Here is a 25,151-nt window from a genome sequence, read left to right on the forward strand (position 1 = left end):
ACTTTACGATATCCTAATATCTAAACTAATAACATGAATTCATGCATGTGGAGGTGCCGGTGTCTGTCATAAGGAGGGGGGAGCTCAGGAAGGGAGTTAGCTGGACACTAAGCTGCCGACCACAAGGCCGTGTTGCCAAGCCATGTTGCTAGCAGGCTGTGTTTATAGAGGTTTTCCTTCTTGGGGAGCTGATTGGGCCGGAAGTAAAGATTGGGCAGCCGGACTTCTCTGGAGCAGCTAGATAATGGTTTTGGTTTGAGAGGCTTAAATACTTAATCCTGTCATCGACTTTGGAATGTTGATTTGAAGAGGCTGTCTTCAACTTCCCATCGACGCAAGTCAATTGGGAAAAAATGGAGATACTGCAGTTTTGACCTTGCACTGACCATTTTCGATTTGGAGAGATCATACAGTCCTATCCTTACACCGACCAGAGTCAGTTGGGAAAGAAAAGATTCAGGAGAGGCTGTCGAACCTCAAAACGAACTGTCCGGAAAGAAAGTTTGCAGAGGGGAAGCGCACAGACCATAGTGTCATGTCCAGGAAATTGTGTTAGCGAAGTTTGTTTTATTTTGAAAATTAACCCGCTTGTGTCAGGCAACTCGCCCCTTCCTCCTGTGTCTGTCTGATTGTCTGCCCTGCCCCTGATTGTTTCCACCTGTGCCCCTACCTTGTGTGTGTATATATTGTCTGAGTCTCCCTTTGTCCTGTGCCAGTTCGTCTTGTCCCATGTCATGGATCCATCGTGTCGCCAGCTAGAGCTTACGTTATGGACTTGTTTTTGTTCTTCGATTCCGTGTAAGTTTTTTCCTCTCTCAAGAGTGATTTTCATTTCATCGGCTCCTGCCACGTTTTGTTAATAAAACTTTGATTTTTGAAGAGTCTTGTTGTACGAGTCGTGCGTTTGGGTTCAGGATCATTGTCCGGTCGTGACAGAACGAACTGGCCAGCATGAACCCAGCCGACTCAGACCACCTAAAGGCAGCAATTTGCTCCCAAGGCACCCGCCTTAATCAGCAGGAGGATCAGTTATCCGCCCTGCAACACGGAGTAAAAGAGCTGGCAAGCGGCCAGGAGGACTTCAAAGCCGCCATGGCGACCCAGGTGAATCTTCTATCAAATCAGATTCATCAGATGCTCACCCATTTGACTCAAGCACAATCAGCACCCCCCGCACCAACTGCTGCCGAAGCACCACCAGTTCCAGCTCCCCACGGCCAGGCTCTTCGCCTTGCCCCACCCGAGAAGTTCTCCGGTGAGTCTGGGGAATGCAAATCCTTCATCGTGAACTGTGAAATGCACTACGAACAATTGCCCTCAGCCTTCCCCACAGAAAAGTCCAAAGTGGCATTCATGATCTCTCATCTCACTGGGAGAGCGAGAGTATGGGCAACCACAGAATGGTCCAGAGCCTCACCGATCTGCCAATCACTCGCTCGGTTCACAGAGACGTTAAGGAGGGTGTTTGACCCCACAACATCAGGCAGAGAAACCGCTCGGGAGCTTAACAGCATCAGGCAAGGTTTGGACTCGGTTTCAGATTATGCCATCCGCTTCCGCACACTATCAGCTGACAGCGGGTGGAACGCCACCGCGTTGTACGACGCATTCGTCTCAGGACTTTCAGACCCCATACAAGACTTGTTAGTTCCCCTTGATTTGCCTGAGGATCTCGATGCCGTAATTGCATTAGCGGTTAGGACAGACCATCGCCTGAAGACTCGAAGACAGGACAAATCACGCGTCAGTTACTCAAGATCACGCCCGAGGTCGTTCTTCGACCGACAGGAGGGACTTTCCTCCCCTGCTGTCGCCAGCCCAGTGGAGAACTGCGTCTCCGCAGGATCCAGAGGAATCCATGCAGCTGGGACAGGCTCGCTTGTCCACCGAAGAACGACGACGGCGCCTGCAGGAGGGGAGGTGTTTCTATTGCGGCGAACAAGGACATCTAGTGGCAGGATGCCCGGCGAAGCCGACGACCCACCAGGTGACCAAGAATTCCCCGGCCAGCCGCTTCGCCTCATCAGGCAGCTCCTCCCGTTCCCTGACGAAGATCCAGGTAAGCCACCATGACACCACAGTCTCCATGGGAGTACTAGTTGACTCAGGGGCTGATGAAAGCCTCATGGACTGGGGCTTCGCCAGCCAAATGGGTATTAGGTCGGTGCCCTTGAACCATCCCTTGAAAGCCAACGCCTTAGACGGCAGCTTTATTTTTAATGTGACACACGTGACTGAACCCGTGGCCGTACATATCGGGGATCACCATGAACTAATGACTTTCCATCTGTTCCACTCTGCTCAACACCCCCTGATCTTGGGGTTCCCCTGGCTCAAGAAACACAACCCCCACATTGACTGGTGTTCAGGGAGGATTATGAATTGGGGGACAGGGTCAGGCAGGGCACCTAGCAAAGAAGTGGGAATTGGAGTCGTTGGGGACCTTGAAGCGGCTCCAGCTTCGCCCCACACATGCAACCTGCCTGACATGACCCCCATCCCCAGCTGCTATCACGATCTCGAGGAAGTGTTCAGCAAGAGTAAGGCTACCACCCCACCGACCTTACGACTGCGCCATTGACCTTATCCCGGGGGCACCCATTCCGAAGGGGAGACTTTATTCCATTTCTGGTCCTGAGAAGGTTGCCATGACTGAATACATTGAGGCTTCATTGAAAGCAGGACTTATACGCCCCTCCTCGTCCCCAGCGGGAGCAGGGTTCTTTTTTGTGGGGAAAAAGGACAGTTCCCTGCGACCCTGCATTCACTATGGCCCATTAAATGACATTACAATCAAGAATCGATACCCGTTGCCCCTCATGTCATCTGCCTTTGAACAGTTGCAACAAGCAAAGGTTTTCACCAAGCTAGACTTGCGGAATGCATATCACCTGGTCCGCATTAGAGAGGGTGACGAATGGAAGACCGGGTTTAACACTCCCTCTGGCCATTATGAGTACCTTGTGATGCCATTTGGTCTGACCAACGCTCCGGCGGTATTTCAGGCATTGATTAACGATGTGCATAGGGAATTTCTTAACCAGTTTGTATTTGTCTACCTAGATGATATCTTGATTTTCTCCCCTGACCAAGACACTCATGTTTGCCATGTCCGCCAGGTTCTCCAGCGCCTGCTGGAGAACCAGCTTTATGTCAAAGCTGAAAAAAGTGAATTTCATGCCAAAGTTGTGTCTTTTTTGGGCTTCGTCATAGCCCCTGGAAAGATACAAATGGATCCGGCTAAAGTCAGCGCTGTGGCTCGGTGGCCTACACCTGATAACCGCAAGAAGGTTCAGCAATTTCTGGGTTTTGCTAACTTCTACAGGCGGTTTATCAGAAACTTCAGCGCCATAGCGTCCCCTCTCCATGCCCTCACTTCTCCCCAAGCTCGGTTTCTGTGGTCTCCCCAAGCTGAGGAGGCTTTCACCCGGCTCAAGGAGATGTTCACCTCGGCCCCCATCCTCACTGTTCCAGACCCCAGTCGACAGTTCGTGGTGAAGGTGGATGCCTCTAACGACGGGGTGGGGGCGGTCCTGTCTCAGCGATCTGCAAAGGACCACAAGCTACATCCATGTGCCTTCCTGTCTAGAAAACTTTCACCGGCGGAGCGGAACTACGACGTCGGTAACCGTGAGTTGCTCGCTGTAAAACTGGCATTAGAAGAGTGGAGACATTGGTTAGAGGGGGCCCAACACCCGTTTATTGTCTGGACTGACCACAAAAACCTCGAGTATATCCGCAAGGCTAAACGTTTGAACTCTCGCCAAGCCAGATGGACTCTGTTCTTTAACCGTTTTGACTTTGTTTTGTCCTACAGGCCGGGGTCCCAGAACACCAAGCCAGATGCCCTGTCTCGTCTGTTCGACCCCGAGCCCACTGCCAAGAAACCAGAGCCAATCCTGCCACTGCACCGTGTGGTAGGAGCGGTAACGTGGCAGATAGAATCAGAGGTGAAGCGTGCTAACGGTGAGAACCCTACACCTAGTGGTTGTCCAGTTAATCGCCTGTTTGTCCCGGTTGCTTTGCGCCCACAGGTGATTCATTGGGCTCACACCTCGAAGCTCACCTGCCATCCAGGGATCAGGAGAACCATATACGCCATCAGACAAAGGTTCTGGTGGCCGGCAATGGAGCGCGAGGTCCGGGAGTATGTGGGCGCGTGCCCAGTCTGTGCTAGGAACAAGACCTCCTCCCAGGCACGCTCGGGTCTGCTGCAACCACTTCCAGTGCCCAGTCGACCCTGGGCTGAAATTTCGCTGGATTTCGTCACCGGCCTCCCAGTCTCCCAAGGTAACACCACTGTCCTTACAGTGGTGGATAGATTTTCAAAGATGGTGCATTTCATTGCCCTCCCTAAACTCCCGTCGGCCAAGGAGACCGCCGAAACCCTGCTTAACCATGTCTTCCGCATCCATGGGTTTCCCAGAGACGTGGTGTCAGACCGGGGGCGCCAATTCATATCTCAATTTTGGACTGAATTCTGTAAGCTGATCGGGGCCACTGCCAGCCTCACATCTGGATACCATCCAGAGGCCAACGGACAGGCCGAGCGCCTTAACCAGGCACTGGAGACAAGTCTCCGTTGCCTGGTATCCCAGAGCCCGTCTTCCTGGAGCAAATACCTAGCCTGGGTTGAATACGCCCACAACTCGCTCCCCACAGCGGCCACGGGGCTGACCCCCTTCCAGTGCGCCTTTGGCTACAAAACCGCCCCTGTTCCAAGAGACTGAGAAGGAGGTCGTCGTCCCATCCGCCCATGCCATGGTCCGGCGCTGCCCGCAAAATCCTCCTTCGCAGTGCAGAACGCATGAAGAAGGCCGCTGATCGCAGGCGCCAGCCAACGCCGACATACCAGCCGGGCCAGAAAGTTTGGCTCTCCACACGAAACTTGCCACTCCACGTCGCCTCCCGGAAATTGGCCCCCAGGTTTGTGGGTCCGTTTCCAGTGTCGAAAGTAATTAACCCTGTCTCTGTTCGTCTGCGCCTTCCCAGGTCCCTAAGGGTACACCCTACATTCCACGTTGGGAAGCTGAAACCCGCTAAGGAGAGCCCTATGGTGCCCAGGGCCGCTGCCCCGCCTCTTCCCCGGATGGTTGACGGGGGCCCGGTCTACCCAGTGAAGCGGCTATTGGCTGTTCGCAAACGGGGGAGGGGACGCCAATATCTGGTGGACTGGAAGGGCTATGGCCCGGAGCACCGTTCCTGGGTCCGCTCCAGCTTCATCGTGGATCTGGCACTCATCAGGGATTTTCATAACCGTGAAGGTCCGTCAGGAGCCGTCCCTAAAGGGGGGGGTACTGTCATGTCCAGGAAATTGTGTTAGCGAAGTTTGTTTTATTTTGAAAATTAACCTGCTTGTGTCAGGCAACTCGCCCCTTCCTCCTGTGTCTGTCTGATTGTCTGCCCTGCCCCTGATTGTTTCCACCTGTGCCCCTACCTTGTGTGTGTATATATTGTCTGAGTCTCCCTTTGTCCTGTGCCAGTTCGTCTTGTCCCATGTCATGGATCCATCGTGTCGCCAGCTAGAGCTTACGTTATGGACTTGTTTTTGTTCTTCGATTCCGTGTAAGTTTTTTCCTCTCTCAAGAGTGATTTTCATTTCATCGGCTCCTGCCACGTTTTGTTAATAAAACTTTGATTTTTGAAGAGCCTTGTTGTACGAGTCGTGCGTTTGGGTTCAGGATCATTGTCCGGTCGTGACACATAGCAGAAGAACCCCCACTGTCTGTGGCTTGGCCTAGCAGATCTCAGGGCACAGACTCCTTTAAGACATTTAATGATGCGACACATTGCTTAATGGAATTGCTCTGGTATCCAACAGCACTGTCAGAAATCTTGGAGTTCTCTTTGACCAAGATAAGTCCTTCAACTCTCATATAAAGAATACTTCTAATACATCTACGTAATATATCGAAAATCAGGAACTTCCTGTCTCAAAGTGATGCAGAAAAACTAGTTTGTGCATTTGTTACTTCTAGACTGGATTACTGTAATTCTTTGTTATCAGGCTGCTCTTGTAAATAGCTTAAACCTCTCCAGTTGATTCAGAATGCTGCAGCACGTGTATTAACGAGAACTAAGAAATGGGATCATATAACTCCTGTATTAACTTCTCTGCACTGGCTTCCTGTTAAATAAAGAATAGAAAGGTACTTCTCCTCACCTACAAGGCACTTGCTGGTGAGGCACCGTCTTATCTTAAAGCGCTTGTTACACCCTACTGCCCTACAAGGCATCTGCGCTCCGTAGATGCTGGGCTACTTGTGGTTCCTAGAGGTTTTAAAAGTAGGATGGGGTCTAGAGCCTTCAGTTATCAAGCTCCTCTTTTGTGGAACCAGCTTCCACTTTCAGTCCAGGGGGCAGACTCAGTCAGTTCATTTAAGATAAAGCTTAAAACGTTCCTCTTTGATATTGCTTATAGTTAGGGCTGGTTCAGGTTAGCCTGGACCAGCCCTTAGTTAAGCTGCTCTAGGCTTAGACTGCCGGGGGGACTTCTTAGGACACACCGAGCCCCTCTCTCACTTTCACACTCTCACTCTCTCCTTCCACAATCATCCATGTTTTATTAATCTACATCACTAATTCAGCTTCTTTCCGGGAGTTCTTTGTGCTTTCTCGCCTAGCAGGTCTCCGTGGATCATAGTCTTGTATGGACCCCGGTTCTGACTCCTGGCATGGCTCTGCTGACACCTGCTGCTGCCATCATCAACCAATATATTTCTGCTCTCCCTCCCCACAGAAGCCTCTGTAGATGGTGGTTCGATCTGATGGTGGTTGTCCCTGCAGTGGTCCTGCCGTACACTTGTTCTGCTACTTGCAATTACTTGTATAATTTCTGTTAGAGGAATTGAATGTATTGTACATTTTTTACATTGTTGATTCTGTACACATGTTATCCATTGCAGTCTGTCCATCCGAGGAGAGGGATCCCCCCTCTGACGTTCTCCCTAAGGTTTCTTCCCTTTTTTCCCCATTGTAGGGTTTTTTCATATTTTGGGGAGTTTTTCCTGTGCCGATGTGAGGGTTTCAGGACAGAGGATGTTGCATGTGTACAGACTGTAAAGCCCTCTGAGGCAAATTTGTAATTTGCGATTTTGGGCTATGCAAAATAAAATGAATTGAATTGAATTGAATTAAATACACTAGGATGGTGCAGCTGATTAAACATAGGTCGAGACAATCAGGGACTTGCTTGGTGCACTTTATTAAGAAGAAAGCAAAGACTTGTTTCTGTATCTTTTAAAATGTTACATTTAACATACACATGGCTTAAATACAGTGGGAAGGTGCAGGTGGAAACAATCAGGGACACAGCAGGAAATTACAAAAAAAAACAGGAAACAAACCCAAACTGTGACAGTACCCCACTCAAGGGACAGCTCCCAGACAGCCCTAAGAACTTCCGGGTGTTGGCCAGGACGGTAGGCAGGAGCTGGGCTTGCGGGCGCCGGCGACAGGTTATGGGGTGCCGGGCTCGGGAGCGCTAGCCCAGCTCCCAGACGGCCCTAAGAACTTCCGGGTGTCGCCCGGGGCGGTAGGCAGGAGCGCTAGCGGCAGGTCACAGGCAGCCGCAATTGGCAGGAAACTACAAAATAAAACAGGAAACAAACCCAAACTGTGACAGAAGATGTGTGATTTTGGATTTGCATAGCCTCTTTTCAAAAAAAATTCTCCCTACAATAAACATCCAACGTATGTTAACTTTTTAGGTCAATTCACATAAAAGAGGGACGGTCTTGGTTCTGGATAAAATAAGTACTCTTTGCCAGCTTCAGTCTCATATTGTTGCTCAAAGGAACTCCAGTGTGTCGGCCACTGACTAAGTTTGACAAGTTGGGAAAGAGAAGAGGTTGACCACACACCATGGTCTCTTATTTTTGGTAAACCGTTTAACATTTGTTCACCATTTGAGTTGAACCTTGATTGTTGACACTACTAAATCACTTTTCAGGATAAAAGCCCAACACTGGCTCCATATATCAGTCCACCCCTCCAGTATTTACAGCATGGAGTGGATTTATTGTCCGGCAGTATTCAAAACTCTCTCTGTAATGAGTCTGGGTACTGGGTGAGCTAACAAACACCCTATTGCTCATTTGACCAGAGTGGGGAAAGTAATTATGATAAACCAAATTACATTAATCATTTAGCTAAAATTTTGCTGATGAGTTCAGTCATGACTGAACAGTAACCTGAATTTAAATCACAAAATGCTGGAGAGTTGCCCGGGTTTGGTCTGCAACTATCAGCACAATAAGGCCTTTTATGTGAGCCAATCATGTCACACAGAGGGAGCCATCTTTCACACATACAGTGTTGCCTTTGAGAGTCTAGCATGACCATCTAATGGGTTATTTGTTCTCTACTGCTTTGTGTCCATCTTACTTCATACATCCAAACACACATGGACTTTTATCATATGGAGACATTCGTTATTAGCATCCGTCGTAAATAATTATAATCACTATCACTGCCAGAAGGGAGAGACAGAAGTTCTTTGTTCTAGCTAAGATTAAGTCTGGCTCTAAGTTAATATGTTGTATGCATTGTGCCCAGATTCAGAAGCCATTTATTGCCACATTTGTTACATAGAGATAAAGTAAAATAAGATAACAATATAAACAGATACGTATGTCCATATGTTCCCATGCAGAGAGAAACCACTGTGCAAATGTGGAAGGAATATGGTAACCATGGCGATCTGAGGAACCTTTTTTGTAAGAAATAACAGGAGATGATTTCACAGTATCTCTGTTCCCTGAATGATGATGTAGCAAATCCCCCCAAAATGCTCAATATCATTCTAGCTGCACTCGTGCATTAGCTATGTCACTAAAGGGAATGCATCATGACTGCAGGTGTACATTCATGCATCTTAGTACAGACAAGAGTCTTCGGCTTTATGCGTGCTTCCTGCCTCTGTTTCTCATTACTGGACACAAGGGCCCATCGTGTTGATGAGCATGATTAATCTGGATGATTAAAGTCATACAGTGGTTGGAGAGCTTGGGCACAAGGAGAGTTGTGTGGCTTTCTTTTAGGGGGATAGGGATTTGTGTCTGTGTTAAAATCCACAGAGCAGTGATTTCCCTTTATGGCCTGCTATATGCTAGTGAGCTAGCATCGCTGCCTGAGTTAGCGGAAGTTCTCCAAAACCGCTACAAAGATGCATTAGCCTAGTTTAGTAGTTTAGCATTACACCTACTAGAAGACTGTTGCATTGTTTCCCTCCACCACTGACACAAACTGAAAATGCTAGCTTATATTATTCTTAGCTCAGCAGTTTTAGCATTCCTCTAAGAGTGGAAAGCACTGAATGTGTAATGCCGTGTTTCTGTGTGTGTGCTGCTGTGGACAGCATATCTTTATCCAAAGCCTTTTCTACAAGGGACCAATGGAACACAACATTGGTGCTGCACTAACTCCACCTTCTGTTTTACTTTCATCAAAATACGCTTTAGCAGTTCCGGCTCAAGAACATAACATTTAGCTCACGTCTGTTGATTAAAGCCTGCATTGGAAATAGAATTTGTAGAAATAGAACATCTTACATTGTGTTTAAATCATGTTACAGCATGAATTACATTTGTTTTTATTTGAAATGATTTCTGCTCAGCAGATGTTACGCTCTGAATCCACCTGTGGCTTGGATCTTGGATTGTTTTGCTTCTGCAACCTGCCATACATGTCCTCCTTCTTCTCTGTGCCTTGTGAGTCTTTAAGGCATTGAGAGGTCCAGAGAGATATAGTAGGTACTGGCCTTCAGGGGAGAGCTGTGGCGCTCCAGTCGTAAAGCTTCACCTGGCTTGGGTTGTTGTTTGGAGAAGTGCCCCCCTCCTCCCCGTGGCCTAGAGCAATGTCTTTGCCAGAGATAGTGCCAATGAGACGGAACTCAAAATGGGCAAACAGTATTCGTGAGATGGAGCGCGAGCTGTTCTGTGCTTTATGGAGCCAAAGGGGTAGATGCTGTCGTTTTTGGCTGTAGCACTAACCCGTGAAATAGAGTTCACCCTCCCTGAGATGGCAGCCTACCGCTTGTCCTGCGGACATAGGGGCATTCACAAAGAGAAAGCGGTGTAGTCAAATTTAATAGAAGCTCACAGGCCCGTGTACACACTTCCCAAACACACAAAGATGAATTGGTCCACATACCCATAGCTGTTTTTTCTTATCATGTTACTTTCTATCCCCTCTATCCAACACCCCCCTCATCCGTTCTCAACCTCATCTTTGTTTCCTGTGTGTTTACAGCACGTCTGATCCCTCAATTATTCCAGAGGTTAATTCTGTCTGACGCCAACATCACCCTCTTCATCATGCTCCATCCTCACATTCCCGCCCTCTATTCATGCATGCATCTCCTGGGAGGATGTATGCAGATGGACTGGTGGTGGTGCAAAGAGCAGTGTCATTTTCATTACGCACACACCCATGAACGCACCACAACCATTAATGCCTATGTAGTGAATGTTTTGCTGAGGTTAGGGTCTTCCTCATGTGTGGAGATCAGTAGCCAGAACACACAGCCAAGCATACTGCAGTATATGGGTACAATCAAGCTTTTATGTGGGCTTGGTACAATAAATGTCACGGATCGGGTGCTGGTGCAGGCGAAAGGCAGGACTCAGATGCAGGATTCTTCTTAACGTGCTCTTTATTTGCAACCAAACCAGGACAACGTGCACCACCGACGAGTAACATGGACAATGACGCGACAAAGGACAACTGGCATACAGGGCTTAAATACACAAGGGAGGTGCAGGTGATTGGACACAGGTGGAAGCAATCACAGGACAGGAAGTGAAGTTACCCAGAGACACGAGACACAAGAAAGCTACAAAATAAGACAAGCAGACCCAAACCGTGACAGAACCCCCCCCTCAAGGACCGAATTCGCCGTAGCGGCCGCCCCCCCGAGACCCTGAAGCCCGGTCGCCGTAGCGGCCGCCCCCCCGAGACCCTGAAGCCCGGTCGCCGTAGCGGCCGGCCCCCCGAGACCCTGAAGCCCGGTCGCCGTAGCGGCCGGCCCCCCGAGACCCTGAAGTCCGGGCGCCGTGGCATCCCGGCCGGAGGGACCCGACACCGTGCCGCCGACTCGTGGAGTCCCCTGGGTGGCCGGGGGTTGTTGGGTTCCCCGCCCTCCCTCCCTTGTCTGTTTTTCTAGGTTCCACCCTCCTTTAGGACCGTCTGGAATTCGGTCCTTAAGGGGGGGGTTCTGTCACGGTTTGGCCTCGCTTCCTGTTTTAGTTTGAAGTTTCATGTCTCTTGTGGTCCTGGGTTAACTTCACTTCCTGCCTTGTCTTGTGATTGCGTGATTGTCTCCACCTGTGTCCAATCACCTGCACATCCCTTGTGTATTTAAGCCCTGTGTGCCAGTTGTCCTTTGTCGCGTCATTGTCTTACGTCATTCGTCGTTGGAGCACGTCTTGTATTTGTTTAGCAATAAAGAGCACTTTGATTGGAAAAACTCTGCGCTTGAGTCCTCCCTGCAGCCCGACCTTCTGACACTATTCAGCTCTTAGCGTTAATTCAAAGCATTTTTTGATTTCCTTGTGTTGTAATACCTCCCTCGATGAGAGATTTTTCGTTTGGCTTTTGCAGCTCTGGGAGTTAAATCAGAGCATTTTTAGTTCTACTTTGTTATTTTCTCCTTTCCTCGCTAAGAGAGGGTTTTGTTTGCTTCCTGTCATTTAGTATCACCCAGCTCTATTAATTTAGCCAGAGCATTTCTCCGTTCATCCCTCTTCAGAGGAGTTTTTGTTTCCAGGGATTCCAGGCGTCTGAGTCCTCCTCAAGAGTTCGCCCCGTGACAAAATGAGCTGTGTAGAATATAATTTCCTTAAAAACTACAGCGTAGAATAACATGAAAACTTAACAAACCATGTTAATGCATCAAGGGTTGATTCTATTTGAAGATTACACATGAAAAAGGTCTGTCACTGTGTGAATAGCACAGCTTGATGTTTTGGGGTGGAAAATACGGAATCGATCAGTCGCTTGATTGAGAGGGTACAGTGGAAGACATACAGCTGTCTGCACACACAGTCAATATGCACACATTCCTGCGTTTGTGGGCTGCATATTAGTCCTTTTCTGCTCCAGCTTTGTTCCATCCCTTACATTACATGTCATTTAGCTGACGATTTTATCCAAAGCGACTTGCAATAAGTGCATTTCAACCGTAGAGATACAAGATACTTGCATGCTTAAAGAGGCAAAAAGTAATTTCTAGAAAGGGCTGCTCCAGAAAATCACTGTTCAAGATATTCACTGTCCTTCTTGCTTACATTTAAGCCCTTACTTAAATTTACTCCTTAATGCATGCAGATTTTCTTTCTGCCTGACTGAGGTAACACATCGATCCATAAACAGATGGATTCGCTTTCTCTCGCTATCATTTTTTGCTGTGTTTTCTTTCATACCGTGTATCCTAAATTTGAATAATGTTCATATAACAATATGATGTGGGAAATCTTCTAAACACCGTGTGTAATGGAAACCTCATTTCTCATTCATCATGGTCATGACAGCTCTTTGTAGTGGAAGCCCTTCCTCCTCATATCTTGCAGTGTGAGAGGATAATCATAGGTGTCATTCAATCATTGTGAATGACTGTACAGAAACACACACACAGTTGTTATGCTCTAGAGATAGGGTGTCAAACTCATTTCAGGTTCGGGCAAGATACTGCCCAGTTTGACCAAACACAGGCCACCGGTTCGGCTGACGGGGGGGCGTACACACCCCTGCACTGGACGGGCAGCCGTATGTGCCAAATGTGAATTAAGCACTCGCGGGCTACATAAAATGACGTGGCGAGCCACATGTTGCCTTGAGTTTGACACATGTCAAATGACATGCCCTAACTCTCTTTGTCACACCTTGCCTCCCAGTAAAGGGAACTATCATAAAGCATCATGGGGTAACTTATGTTTCACAAGGAAAAGACTTACCCCTTCCAATAAAGTAGATTTTAAATATTTTAAAAAAGCCCAGTGGATTCCTAAAATTTGAACAATGGGTTAGAATGATAGTGCATTTTTCTATTCATCATTCTAATTAATCCTCTGCTAGACTAATGAGTAATCACTTTGGAAAACTTGTATTATATTTTATTTATATATATTGATAAACTGGCTTTACTGAATTTTCATTATTTTTGTCAAATAACACTGAAATTATTTGCAGCAACAGATCACCTCGTCCTTCTCCGTTTAGTATGTTGGCACCTTGAACAACAGCATTTAGGAAACGTGAGCTAATCAACTGCTGTTGTTACGCTGCCTATACGTTTAACAGGAACTCACAGTTCCCAAGCTACTCAGCCACATCTCGCCGGTAAAAGCCATGAGCGCTGCTAGCAGCTTTTAGACGCTCTAGGAGCGAGTGCTGGGGTGCTGGGGTTGATGGCTTTTGTCTCGCTCCTATATTTGACCAATCCTGCTCAAGAATGAGGTTCGGCCCGTCTGAGTTCATTTACGTACGGACACAGAAATACAGGCATAAATAAATGAAGAAATAGATGTATTTAATTATGTTCTGTTCAGGGAGCTTCTATTAATACATGAATGTATTCTTTTACTTAAGTAATTTTTTGTGATCCATATTTGTCAGCTTTCGGTTTGTGTCATTTCTGTATTTTTAGCAGGTTTTTTTTAAATTTGTATCGGTGAGTTGAATTTCTGCTATGTATGTTTTTTGCCATGTATGTATTTTCAGCAAATCCATCGAAATTCATTTCAGCTTCTGCCATTTCTCTATTTTCAGCAATTCATTCAGCTTTTCTGATCTCTGTATTTTCAAAAATGTATTTCCGTAGTGTTTTGCAATTCTTTAAAATTCCTTTTAGCTTCTTATTTCTGTATTTTCAGCAACCCTTTCAAATTAATTTCAGGTTATTTTCATTTCTGTGTTTTCAGCAATTTTATGAAATGCATTTCAGCTTTTAGCATTCCAACACATTTTCAGCAGGAAATGCATTTCTAGTTCTGCTTTCCATGCTTAGCCAACAAGGAAAGATCCAGCATGGACAGCTATGGTGAGAGACCTTAACTCCCTCAGTACGAAGCATAGATTGATAGCCTACCTACTAACATGACCACAGGCAAATAAGGTATGAGGAACTAGAAAATGCATTTTCAGCAGAAAGTTGCTTAAAGTACAGAAAATTAAAAAAGCAGAAATAGAAGAAGCTGAAATTAACTTGAAAGAATTGCAAAAAAACAGAAATGGGAGAAGCTTCTACGAATTTGAAAAAATACAGAACTAATAAAAGCTTAAATTAGGAAAAGCTGAGAATTAAAAAATACTTGTAGTAATATAAGGTTTAGTACTAGTTATAGTTGTAATTGTGGTACTAGTTTTACTAGTATTTGAAAGCAACTGTGGTGTATCTATGGTTGAGCTACAGATAATCAGTGATGGAATTGGGTGAGGGGGGGTCGGGAGAGAGAATGTTTTTCATTCAAACTAAATGGACTTGGTAAATGAACTTGTACAGCGCTTTTCTAGTCTTCTGACCACTCAAGGCGCTTTAACACTACATGACATCACTCACCCATTCATACACTGATGACAGGACAGCAGGGCCGAGATCCTCCTTGTGGCACTGGCAAGCAATGGCAAGCGAGTGGCACCGTGTGGCACCGAGTGGCACGCAGCGGCACGTCAGTGGCAAAACAAGGCAAGCGAGTGGCAATTGCCAGTAATTCAGTGGCAAGTCCGGAGCGAGCGTCTCAGTGGCACGCTGAGTGGGCGGAGCCAAGTTTTCCTAGAAAACGGCCGTTGACGTTAATACCTTTTTTATTTTTATTTTTTTAATTTATTTGAGACAAGTGAGCGCTCGTTTTCCAGAGCAGGGGCTCGTTTTAGCTTTGGACCAGATACGGGCCACTGCGATCTCATGTCTGCGGGTTCCGTGTGGGGGCGGGCGGGGGTCCGTGTGGAGGTTCCGCGGGGATGTGGTGGTCCTCGGCCGGGAGCAGCACGGCGGGGTTGCGGGGGGCTCCGCGAGGGGGGCAGACATTAGCTTCATTAGCAGCGCCGCACTGATGTCTGCTTCCGTTAGCACAGCTCCTTAATGGCGCTCTCCCATGTTTGAAATATCTAACCGTCCTGCCTCCACCTTAATTGTCGTTACTCATGACATGCACGTTTACACTTAGGTTGCGTTCACAAAACCACGGTGTGAACTATTTGCTGAGTATGAGAGCGTCCTGCTCATATTTTAAGCTTCTCTCTTTAAAACCATATGAATTATTTGAAACGTATTTTAAATGAACCACATAAAAACATAACAAGTTTCCAAAACTTTTCCAGGTTTTTCATGACCTTACGAACCCTTGTTGAAAGAAAGCATGTCATGTGATGCCAATAATTAGCTGTTATGATTCAGCTGGCTGAGACCAACTGACAGAGTGGAGTATCCATGGCAACGAAACCAGCTGGTCACTAACAAGCTCACATGGGCACAGACAGACAGTGAGTTACTCAGAATCCACACCTCAAACAAATGCCCCCTGGAGCAAAACTATTTGGGGTAGCCTAAAATAATGTGATTTTGAGAGACACAAGACTCTACCGAACGCATGAGTTTAGCTTTCATGTCTGTGTTTTAAAACTGCTCAACTAGCAGTTTACAAAACATGTACCTTCTGTTTGTTTTTTTAATTTGTCAGCAGATTTGTATTGGACCCTATGGGACTTGAGACAGACTTTGTCCTACTCTCGGGCTCCTCACGAAAAAAGTAAATAAATGTGGGATTCCATACTCATATCAGTCCGACCAGCACAAGCACAGGATCGTTTTAATCTAGAAATAAAGCCTGAAAAGTGAATATTGTGCCTGTGATGTCAAAAGTGCCTCTTTTTTTTACTGAACTCTGACACAGGTCTCACTCTGACTCCTACCGCTCGACTCTAAGAGACGCAATACACATCAAGTTAAAACTCAGAAACGGACCCAAAAACTAATTAAACATAATTAGTGATTATGAAAAAAGTAGAATAGACATCAACAAGCTGTTTTTTGAATAAAATTGTTAAGACTTGTGTCGACATTTTAAAGTTTAAATGGTGTCTCTAGCTGAAAGATTGGAAAAGTTTTGAGACGATTTGAAAATGAACTCCATTGGAAACCATGCTAAAAAAGTTTGATTTTAATTAATATAAATTAATTTATAAGAGCTAAAAAGTTAAAGTCATAGCCCCCCTCTCCTGAAGGAGCTGAACATTTGAATATTTGAAAATAACGGTCTTAATAGCTGAAAGTGTGAAGGAGTTATAGCAATGGAAGAAATAGAATAATAATAATAAGATGTCGGAATAAAGATTCGAAGAACACTACTTGGATATGCATGAATGCATTCCAACAATAAAAAACAAATACAGAGCAACAACAAGACTAAGATGGGCTGAGCAAGCAGAACAGAAAAGAATGGAGGGAGAGGTTGAAAGCAAGAGGGAAGAAAGAGTAGGCGCTCGGAAGAAGAAGATGATGCTGATGAGAGTCTCAACAGCTGGTGTAATAAAGCATGCTAAGTGCAGGCCACCAGGTTTACAGGGCCTTTACCCCACAGCCGAATGTGCCATCATTTCCCCTTCTAAAACATTAATGTTGCACAGGACTGCCATAAATACATCACAGCGCAAATTTAAGAGTCTGGAATGGAGAAACCCCTCGATTGTTCTTTCCCGGGGCTCAAAAATACCCTGCAATAATGAAAATTATTTTGCATATGTGCAAAGAGGATGTTCATAATGGTGTTTTTGTGCCACTGTACCAAGCGACCGCAAAGGCAGTCAGATATAAAACACACAGCAAACAATTAAGAGTGAGAGGAATGAGCTCGTCCTTCCAGGGGCTCTGCATAACAAGCAGTGATTATCAGCCTTTGCCTAATAATGTCTGGGAAGAGCCACTTATTATGCATAACTATGGACACTTCTGCAGAAATACTGTATGCTTGTTTTTTGCTGGCAGGGGTTATTGGTCTGGGGCTGGCATTCCTAATCCTATGTCGCTGCAAAAACACGCTGCAACGCTGAGTGAAAAGGCAGCTGAGATAGCAAGCAAACAAAAAGTATGTCTGTTCAGAAAACACTATCCAGAAGTCCTCTATAAACACAAACTATGAATAAATAAATACATTAAATAGAACTTGAAGACAACATGCCTTTTCTTTGTATTTATAGTCAGAAAGCCATTATTAAAAAGGACAAATCTTGCAGGGGCAGAGTTGACGCTGTTGAAAAACGTTTCTTTACATTTCTGCCTGTATACCGGCATGGCTCTTTCACACAGGTTATACATGGCAACAATTACACAGTGTCAAATAATTAGAGGTGTAAGAGAAGACAATGGCTAATAGGCGAGGAGGGCCATTCAGTACTTCACAGGGAGCTAATTAAAGCTTTAAATAAGTGTCAAACAGTAGCGAGGCTGGGAGTTTTGAAAAGACACACACACAAAATATGACATGAACGGTTAAAATCTGCATAGATAAATTTAAGTTAGTTAACAAGTTAGTTCATCAAAAAGTTAATTAAAAATGCTTATACAACAATAATTCGATGTCTTAGTTTAAAAGTATGCTGACAGAAAATCCATGTCGCTAGTTATCAGTGTTAGAAAGAATTTGCCACTACACATACTGTATATGTGTAGTACAAGTATTCAGACCTGTTCACTTTTTATATTAGAACGATTCCATCTGTGTATATCTTGCCACTTTTTTGCGTACCTGTCCCTGGGTTTTATTCTGTACGCCACAATCCGGAGGCATGTTGTCAGTCCTGGTTCTTCAGCATTCTCATGAGATCACGGGCCGGCATAGCGGCCTTTGCTGTGTCAAGTAGTTTGAAACAGTGAAGAAAACTATCAATTATACTTCAAAACTTCAACCGTAGAATTTAAGACATGCATCTTTTTAAATTATTATAATATTGGGTGTGCATTATTTAAATACTCAGGTCAAGGTGAACAGTACATTAATACTGAATAATACACCCTTCCCTAAATCCCCCCACACATTTCTAGACTACTGAAATGAGATTAACAAGGTTTGGTGGCTACAACTATTTTGTGCTGAAAGACAGCTATATACTTACTATTTATAATGTCGCTGCTAAACTTTTACGAAAGAAATAAGGTACTTTATCTTCAATAACGTAAGAGTTGTGCAGTTGCAACGGAACAAACAACCTTGAACTGTTGTCAGACAACATCCTCTCACCTTATTGCTTTAATAACATCCATACTGTTCATAAATCAGTAACTGCGCACCCTACCTTCAATATGAGTATATTCGTTTATTGTGTTCCAAATAAATATAACGTTAATAGTACTCTTCAGCAACGTTATGCCTGTTGCAGTTGTGCTACAATCCGTTTACAGATGCAGTAACTGTACATTTAACGTTACGTTATTTGAATAAACCAAGTAGTTTATTTAAATAACTGAAGTGAACAGATCCTGTGTGTAAAATCAAGTATGTTTCATGCCAACAAGCTAACGTTACCTGTAGCTAGTTTACCTCACTAACGTTAGTTAACGTTACCCGTAGCTAGTTTAACACACTAGCGTTAGCTAACGTTAGCTATCACGTTAGCTATCGGCTAACGTTAGCTAACGTTAACCGAACTCCTCTTATAAACGGCATAACGTTACGTCCGTTCATCCGCCTATTGCATATTTAATCGTTTTAAACAGCGAGGAGATTTTAACGTAGTAACGTTTTAAACATTAAACAAATATTTTTAGACTGGGCTACATAACTTAAGAACATCAGCACAAAACATAATTCTGTTAGGTTGTTTCAGAAAATACAGGGTAAATGTTTTCTTACCTGATATCTTTGCAGGATATAAATTCTCTTTACTGAAGTGAACAGATCCTGTGTGTTCATATTCCAGTCTGGTCCGTTGACATCCCACAACTCAAATTCGCATCCATAAGTGAAGTTGAAATACTCCAGCCGTGCTGCGCTGCGGCGCCGAGGAGCACCTTTCCGGTAGCAGCCTCCCGCTCTAACAGAATCATTTGAAATGTGAGCGCGCACTATTCTCATTGACCAGTTGACAGGCAGATTATCCGATCTTGTTCAAAGCAACATGTTGAGAAAGCCAATAGCAATTGTAGGAAAACATGACTAGTTTTAAAATAAACAAAATAAATATGTGCATTTTGTTTTATTTGTTGGTAATAATAACTACAGGCTCACAAACAAATTTCCATTAGGTCGGGATGAAACCCATAGTCCGACCCTATACGCTGATGCACAACATTTTTCAGTCTATCAGACAGGACCAAGTTGCTCCTCAGACTACAGGAGCTCACTAATGCGCTTAGACAGTTCTGGGAGGACATAACACAAGACACCATCTGTTGTCTCATAGATGGACCACCCTGCAACATCATTTTATTCACTTGGATTTTTGGGGTGTCTATGAAACAAGTCCAGTGGCGGGACTATGACCTTTCCATAACTTTAAACCAAATTTCCACAACCAAACATTTTGTGAAATCCTTGTGTATGTGCACCCAGTCTATCAGGAGGCTCAAGAGGCTGACCTAAGCCTGCGAACACCGTTGATTTTTGATTGCACATTCGCCACTACTGGAACTCTGCGTCCGGGCTTAAGTAGAGGAATTAAAGCCGGCCAACACCACTGTAACAACGCCAGTGTTACCACTACTGCCCTCCCTTCCCCTGTCTAAATGCAGTCTTTAGCCGGATTACGTATGCCCATGACTTCATGCACTGCAGCAGCACTGGCCCTCCATCACAAGGGCTAAGGACACCCTCTTTAGCCTCAGGATGCCCATTGTGGGCAGCCACTTTCGCAGAATCAGGCCTCCATCATTAGGGCAATGAGAATAAGAATGTGGAAATCAAACGTTTTCAATATTCTGAACAGAGGGTTCATACACATTTTGACCAATTTTGGTCCAGATATTCATGACTTTTCCATAACTCTAAACCAAACTTTTATGACCAAACATTTAGTGAAATCTTGGTATACACTCACCTAAAGGATTATTAGGAACACCTACTGTGTTTGACCCCCTTAAGCCTTCAGAAATGCCTTTTCTACGTGGCATGGATTCAACAAGGTGCTGAAAGCATTCTTTAGAAATCTTGGCCCATATTGATAGGATAGCATCTTGCAGTTGATGGAGATTTGTGGGATGCACATCCAGGGCACGAAGCTCCCATTCCACCACATCCCAAAGATGCTCTATTGAAAAAGTGTCAAACTCAGTGGCCCGCGTTCGGTTGAACTGGGCAGTATCTGTTTGAACTTTCACGGTCTTTTGTGTTAATATCGTTTATGAAACATTGATTATTGTGAACAATTTTAATAGTAAGTTCCCACTAAATCTGATTTGGGAAAAAAATCCTTTTGAGGTTGAAATTTACAGCATCTTACATTACAAAACATTCTAGCTTTTATCAATAGCAACTTGACAATGAGCAGTTAAAGGTTGAGCAGTTAAAGGTTAAGTGTTTTGCTCTGGGAAACTACAACACCGGACAACAGTCTGCAGTTGCTGTAAAAGACATTAATCGTAATGTATCATTCTTGCATCTACTTCAAAATAAGACTGGATTAGGTCTGATGTAATGATAAAAGCCAAATTGAAATCCACAATTTGTGTTTGAATACACGTTAATATAAAACTTATGATTTACCTTAGTGGAATGTTTGTCATATAACCACAAATTAAATGGAGCCACCTGTCAAGCTAGGAAACATAGACAAATTAAATGTTTTGTTCCTCTTGGGGGTCCCTGGAGAACTGTTTTTGAATAATTGCTTGATATTGTGAATGTACACCTGAATACATTAAATCTATTACAGGACCAATCTGTAAAATGGTAGTATTCTACTGCAAAACTTGATATCACTAACAAGGTGTTTGATCGTAATAATACCTGAAAAATCTGTAAAATGACAGCTTTTAGAGATCTATTGATTGTTTTTTAATTTAAAAATACAGTAAAAATCATTAAATTAACATTTTTTGCGGCAGAATATTTGGTGATATCTCTTTATTAAAAGGTGTTTCATCAGAATACAACAGGAAAAATCTATAAAATAATGTGTTTTTCTGTAACATTCTTAAAGAAAATTCCTGTATATTTATAGTTTTCGCACTTTATTTGATTTAAGTGATTTTAACTTAATTTTAAGGTTTTTTTCTGGCAGCCGCAGCTGCCAGTCATTTGACCGTTTTTTTACGTGATTTGAATGTAATTTAAGAAAACAGGAAAATACTGTAAAATTATTACAGTATTTCTTCCATTAAAAAATGGGAAAAAAAATTAATTTGTCATTATTAGCATTACATGTAAATTTACAGTTGGACTGTTAATTTACATATAATATCTTTATTTTCAAAGCGTTTTTTACGTAATTACAAAAAATGGGAAAACTACTGTAAAAATGTAAAGTTATTTCCCGTAAAATTAGGATATTTTTTTACAGTGTGCGCATGTTTCTTGACTGACGCTATTTAAAATAAAACATGTTTTATTTATTTTCACCCATTAGTAAAGTGAAGCAAAAAAAAATTCAACTTTTAGTAGTGTCGCAAGTGACCTATTAGCGTGAGCCACCGCAGACCGTTTACGAGTTTAACGTCTGCGGTGCACATTGCATTATTGTTCAAAACTCCATAAGGAGTTGTAAAGCCATGTATAGTATGAATATAATTGTAGATCTGTATAATCCATAGCAATCGTTGTTTTAATCTTATTGCCACAGCCAGAAACACACCAGTGTCTTGGTTTTATGATTTTAAGAAATATATATATTTTTTCATTTTCAGAATCTTCACTTTTTCCACGTTTGGAAAGGCAAGTATTACAATGAACTCATGCTTAAATCATACTAGCAGATTTTCAGATGCATAATATATTGTTAAAACCCTCTGTTTCTTACTAATATTTACTATTTTATTTTAAAGGGAAGGAGAACTTATAAGAGCCTGGAAGAAATCCATTAAAGCATTAAAAAATGTGCTGTAGCAGTTGCTGGTGTTTACAGTGTACACAAAGCATCGGGCTTATTAGGAAATGTATGCAAAGATTTAAAAGTGCCGAATACATTGGTAAATCGTTTAAAAATCCGTAAGGTAGCTCTTCAGCTTCAGAAGGTATTTGAAATGTATTCACTTAATTACAATAACATTGGTTAAACTATTTCTGCAATGAAAAGCAAATAATGATGTATTTTATTATACAGAGCACTTCAGGTGTTAAGGGGTACTCAAAAGCTGACGCTACCAATGATGACGAGAGTTCTTCCTTGGTAAGTACTACCAATACAATTTATGTTATCACTGTTTTATTAACAATGCTACAGTAAAGTAATGGTTTGTATTGAAAGATAACAATATATTAATATGGTTGTGAAAAAAGTGGTACTAATAGTTATTATGTAGTTGATCATGGTGTCTATTATTGTATTTTTTGAAATTGTGTTTGAAGAAACCTGTTCTATTTGTCAATTAACTTTTTTATTTTTTTTAATTATACATTTATCTTAGGATGACAATGATGTGGAAGAAAGCCATTGGTCCCCCTGCCTAGAAGACGAGGCTGCAAGTACCGGACCAGACCATTGGTCCCCCCGCCTAGAAGACGAGGCTGCAAGTACCGGACCAGACCACTGGTCCCCCCGCCTAGAAGACGAGGCTGCAAGTACCGGACAAGACCATTGGTCCCCCCGCCTAGAAGACGAGGCTGCAAGTACCGGACCAGACCACTGGTCCCCCCGCCTAGAAGACGAGGCTGCAAATGAAGAGGTAACTCTATTAACACAAATTTCTATTAACATTATAGCCAGCATATATGTAGGGTGTCATTGTAAATTGCACAGAATGTAAAATGTCAGAACTTTCAAAAGGAATAATTGTTATCATTTGTGTTTTATTATCTTTTGTTTTATTTATGTTTTCAACCATATAAGTGAAATAACAGTCAGGTTAGAAAATTCTTACTTGTGAGGTTTTTTTCTTTTTCACTATTTTGTTATGGTTTGATTCTCAAGGTAAAATTTTAATTAATTAATTTTCATTTAATCATACTTTATTTAATAAAATTCCCATGTTACAGGACAGCGAGGGGGACTTGCCTGATTCATCTGACAGCAGTTCTCTGGAGGAAAAGTTATTTAAGTTTGTGTTGCCACAGCAGCCAAATTTCTTTTACGTCGAAAGAAAAGAATGGGAGGACTTGAGACAAACACAGAAAGGCCGACTTTTCCAAGGACTTCAGTGGACTAATATGATCACGAAGGGTCTGAAGTCCCTCAACCCATATTGCAGTTTTGGGTTTAAGAGACACAACGTAAAAACTAGGCAGTCAAAGGCAGAGGCACCAATTTTTCAATGTGTGGGATATTGCCGTTTTGAAGTTTGCCCAGTTCAGGTTAACTTGAACATATTTGATGAAAGCACCCTGAAGGCTACTGTGGTTTTCACAGGCAATGTTTCACACAATATCAAAGAATTGAAAACAAGGCCCGTACGTGCTGCCTCACGTGTGGAGATTGCAAAAGTTCTAGAAACAAAATTACCACTAAGTGTCTTCTTAGAGTCCATTCTGACAATACCGGATGATGTGATCAAATCAGGGTGCAGGGATGCAGCACCAACAGCAGGTGTTATGAAGAATATTTCATGGACCCAAAGACAACTCCAACGACAGGATTGTGACGAGCTCTCCAGTCTTAAAAAAATGATTGACAACAAACAAGACACAAACCATGTCTTGCAAAAAGTATTGATGCATCCAAAATCTATTATGCTGTGGTCGAGACAGACACTGTCTTTTTCAAAAGATGCAAAGACGACATTATTTATCTGGACGCAACAGGGAGCATAATCCAAAAGGAAAATGCAAAAAGTAAGCCATACTACATTTACGAACTGGTTGTGCGAAATCCCACAAAGGGGGCATCACCTCTTCCTGTCGCATCCTATGTCACATGTGACCACACAACTGCATCTGTGACATACTTCCTGCAGGCTTTTCAAACGGATCTCACTAGGATATTTGGAAAGAGAGCAAACAAGAGGCCAGTGATGATCATTTGCGATGGCTCCCTGGTTCTCTTGAGATCTCTCTCCATTACTTTTTTTGGATCAAGTCTTGAGGATTTGCTGCAGAAGTATTTCATTCTTGTGTCAGGCCAACATCCCACAAAGCATTTTGACCTTCCAATTCTGCATAGATGTTTAAGCCACATCATGAAGAATGCAAAAGATCTGTGCAAAAAAACAGTAGGTGTTTTAGTATTTTAAGCACTTCATATTGTCCCTGGTTGTAATAATATAAAAAACAATACTAATCAGTAACCCAAATTGTTTTTGTGTTTTGGATTGTTGTCTTTCTAGAGTTCCCAAACACTACATGGTTGCGATGCATGTTTTTGGACTCCTCGCATCCTGCTCAACGCTGAAAGCGATGGACGAGGTTTTGGTCAGTGCAACAGTCCTGTTCTGCAGCCCTTGCAGTGGAGAAAACGTCCCAAAGCACTTCCACGACCTCCAACTCCTTATGCAACAGAGGGGGACAGTCGATGTTGACAAAATTTTAGATGCTGAAGACTACAAGGTAGTTTTTAAATTACATTACCTTAATTTTTACAGTTGTTTTTTTACCCCATAGCTTTATCTAAATAATTAACATGGGCTTTTGTGTAAGTTGATAAACAAACTGATAAACTCAAGATCTGTAAAAGTCTCTGAGGCAGAATATTGTAAGCATTACGTTTAATTGATGTGTTACTCTAAGATATCTTGGTACAAAAGAAGCAACACTGAATGGATCTTTTATCAGTTGATTATTTATTTAGTCATGCTAGAATAAAATGTTGCATACAATTCAACAACACATTTAATTTTGTGTGTAAAGATTTACATTAACTAGATTTATGATATTCTTATGATATTCTTTTCAGCACGATCTCACGACCTCACCTCTAGAAAGCCAATTCAGGAAAGCAATTGATAGTGCACCTCTTGACACTGAAGGTGAAGACAATGTTTACCATGCACCAAAATTCATTACAAATTTGGCTAAGTACTTCCTCCCACATGCCCTCCTGTGGTCTGGAGTGATGCTAGGTAAGTTTTACAAGTT

General features: G+C 43.4%; 1 protein-coding gene across 1 annotated transcript; it reads left to right on the forward strand.

Annotated features, from left to right (window-relative positions):
• The first annotated feature begins 4,756 nt into the window (after positions 1-4,756).
• On the forward strand, positions 4,757-25,151 carry LOC119228560 (uncharacterized). The gene is made up of 8 exons (XM_062560237.1): positions 4,757-4,926; positions 4,993-5,233; positions 7,418-7,557; positions 22,012-22,159; positions 22,249-22,314; positions 22,553-22,810; positions 24,404-24,623; positions 24,970-25,151. The coding sequence occupies exons 1-7, from the start codon at positions 4,757-4,759 to the stop codon at positions 24,593-24,595; spliced, it is 1,215 nt and encodes a 404-aa protein (XP_062416221.1). The 3' UTR covers positions 24,596-24,623; positions 24,970-25,151.

Source organism: Pungitius pungitius, chromosome 21 (genome assembly GCF_949316345.1).
Source record: "Pungitius pungitius chromosome 21, fPunPun2.1, whole genome shotgun sequence".
NCBI classification, from domain to species: Eukaryota; Metazoa; Chordata; class Actinopteri; order Perciformes; family Gasterosteidae; genus Pungitius; species Pungitius pungitius.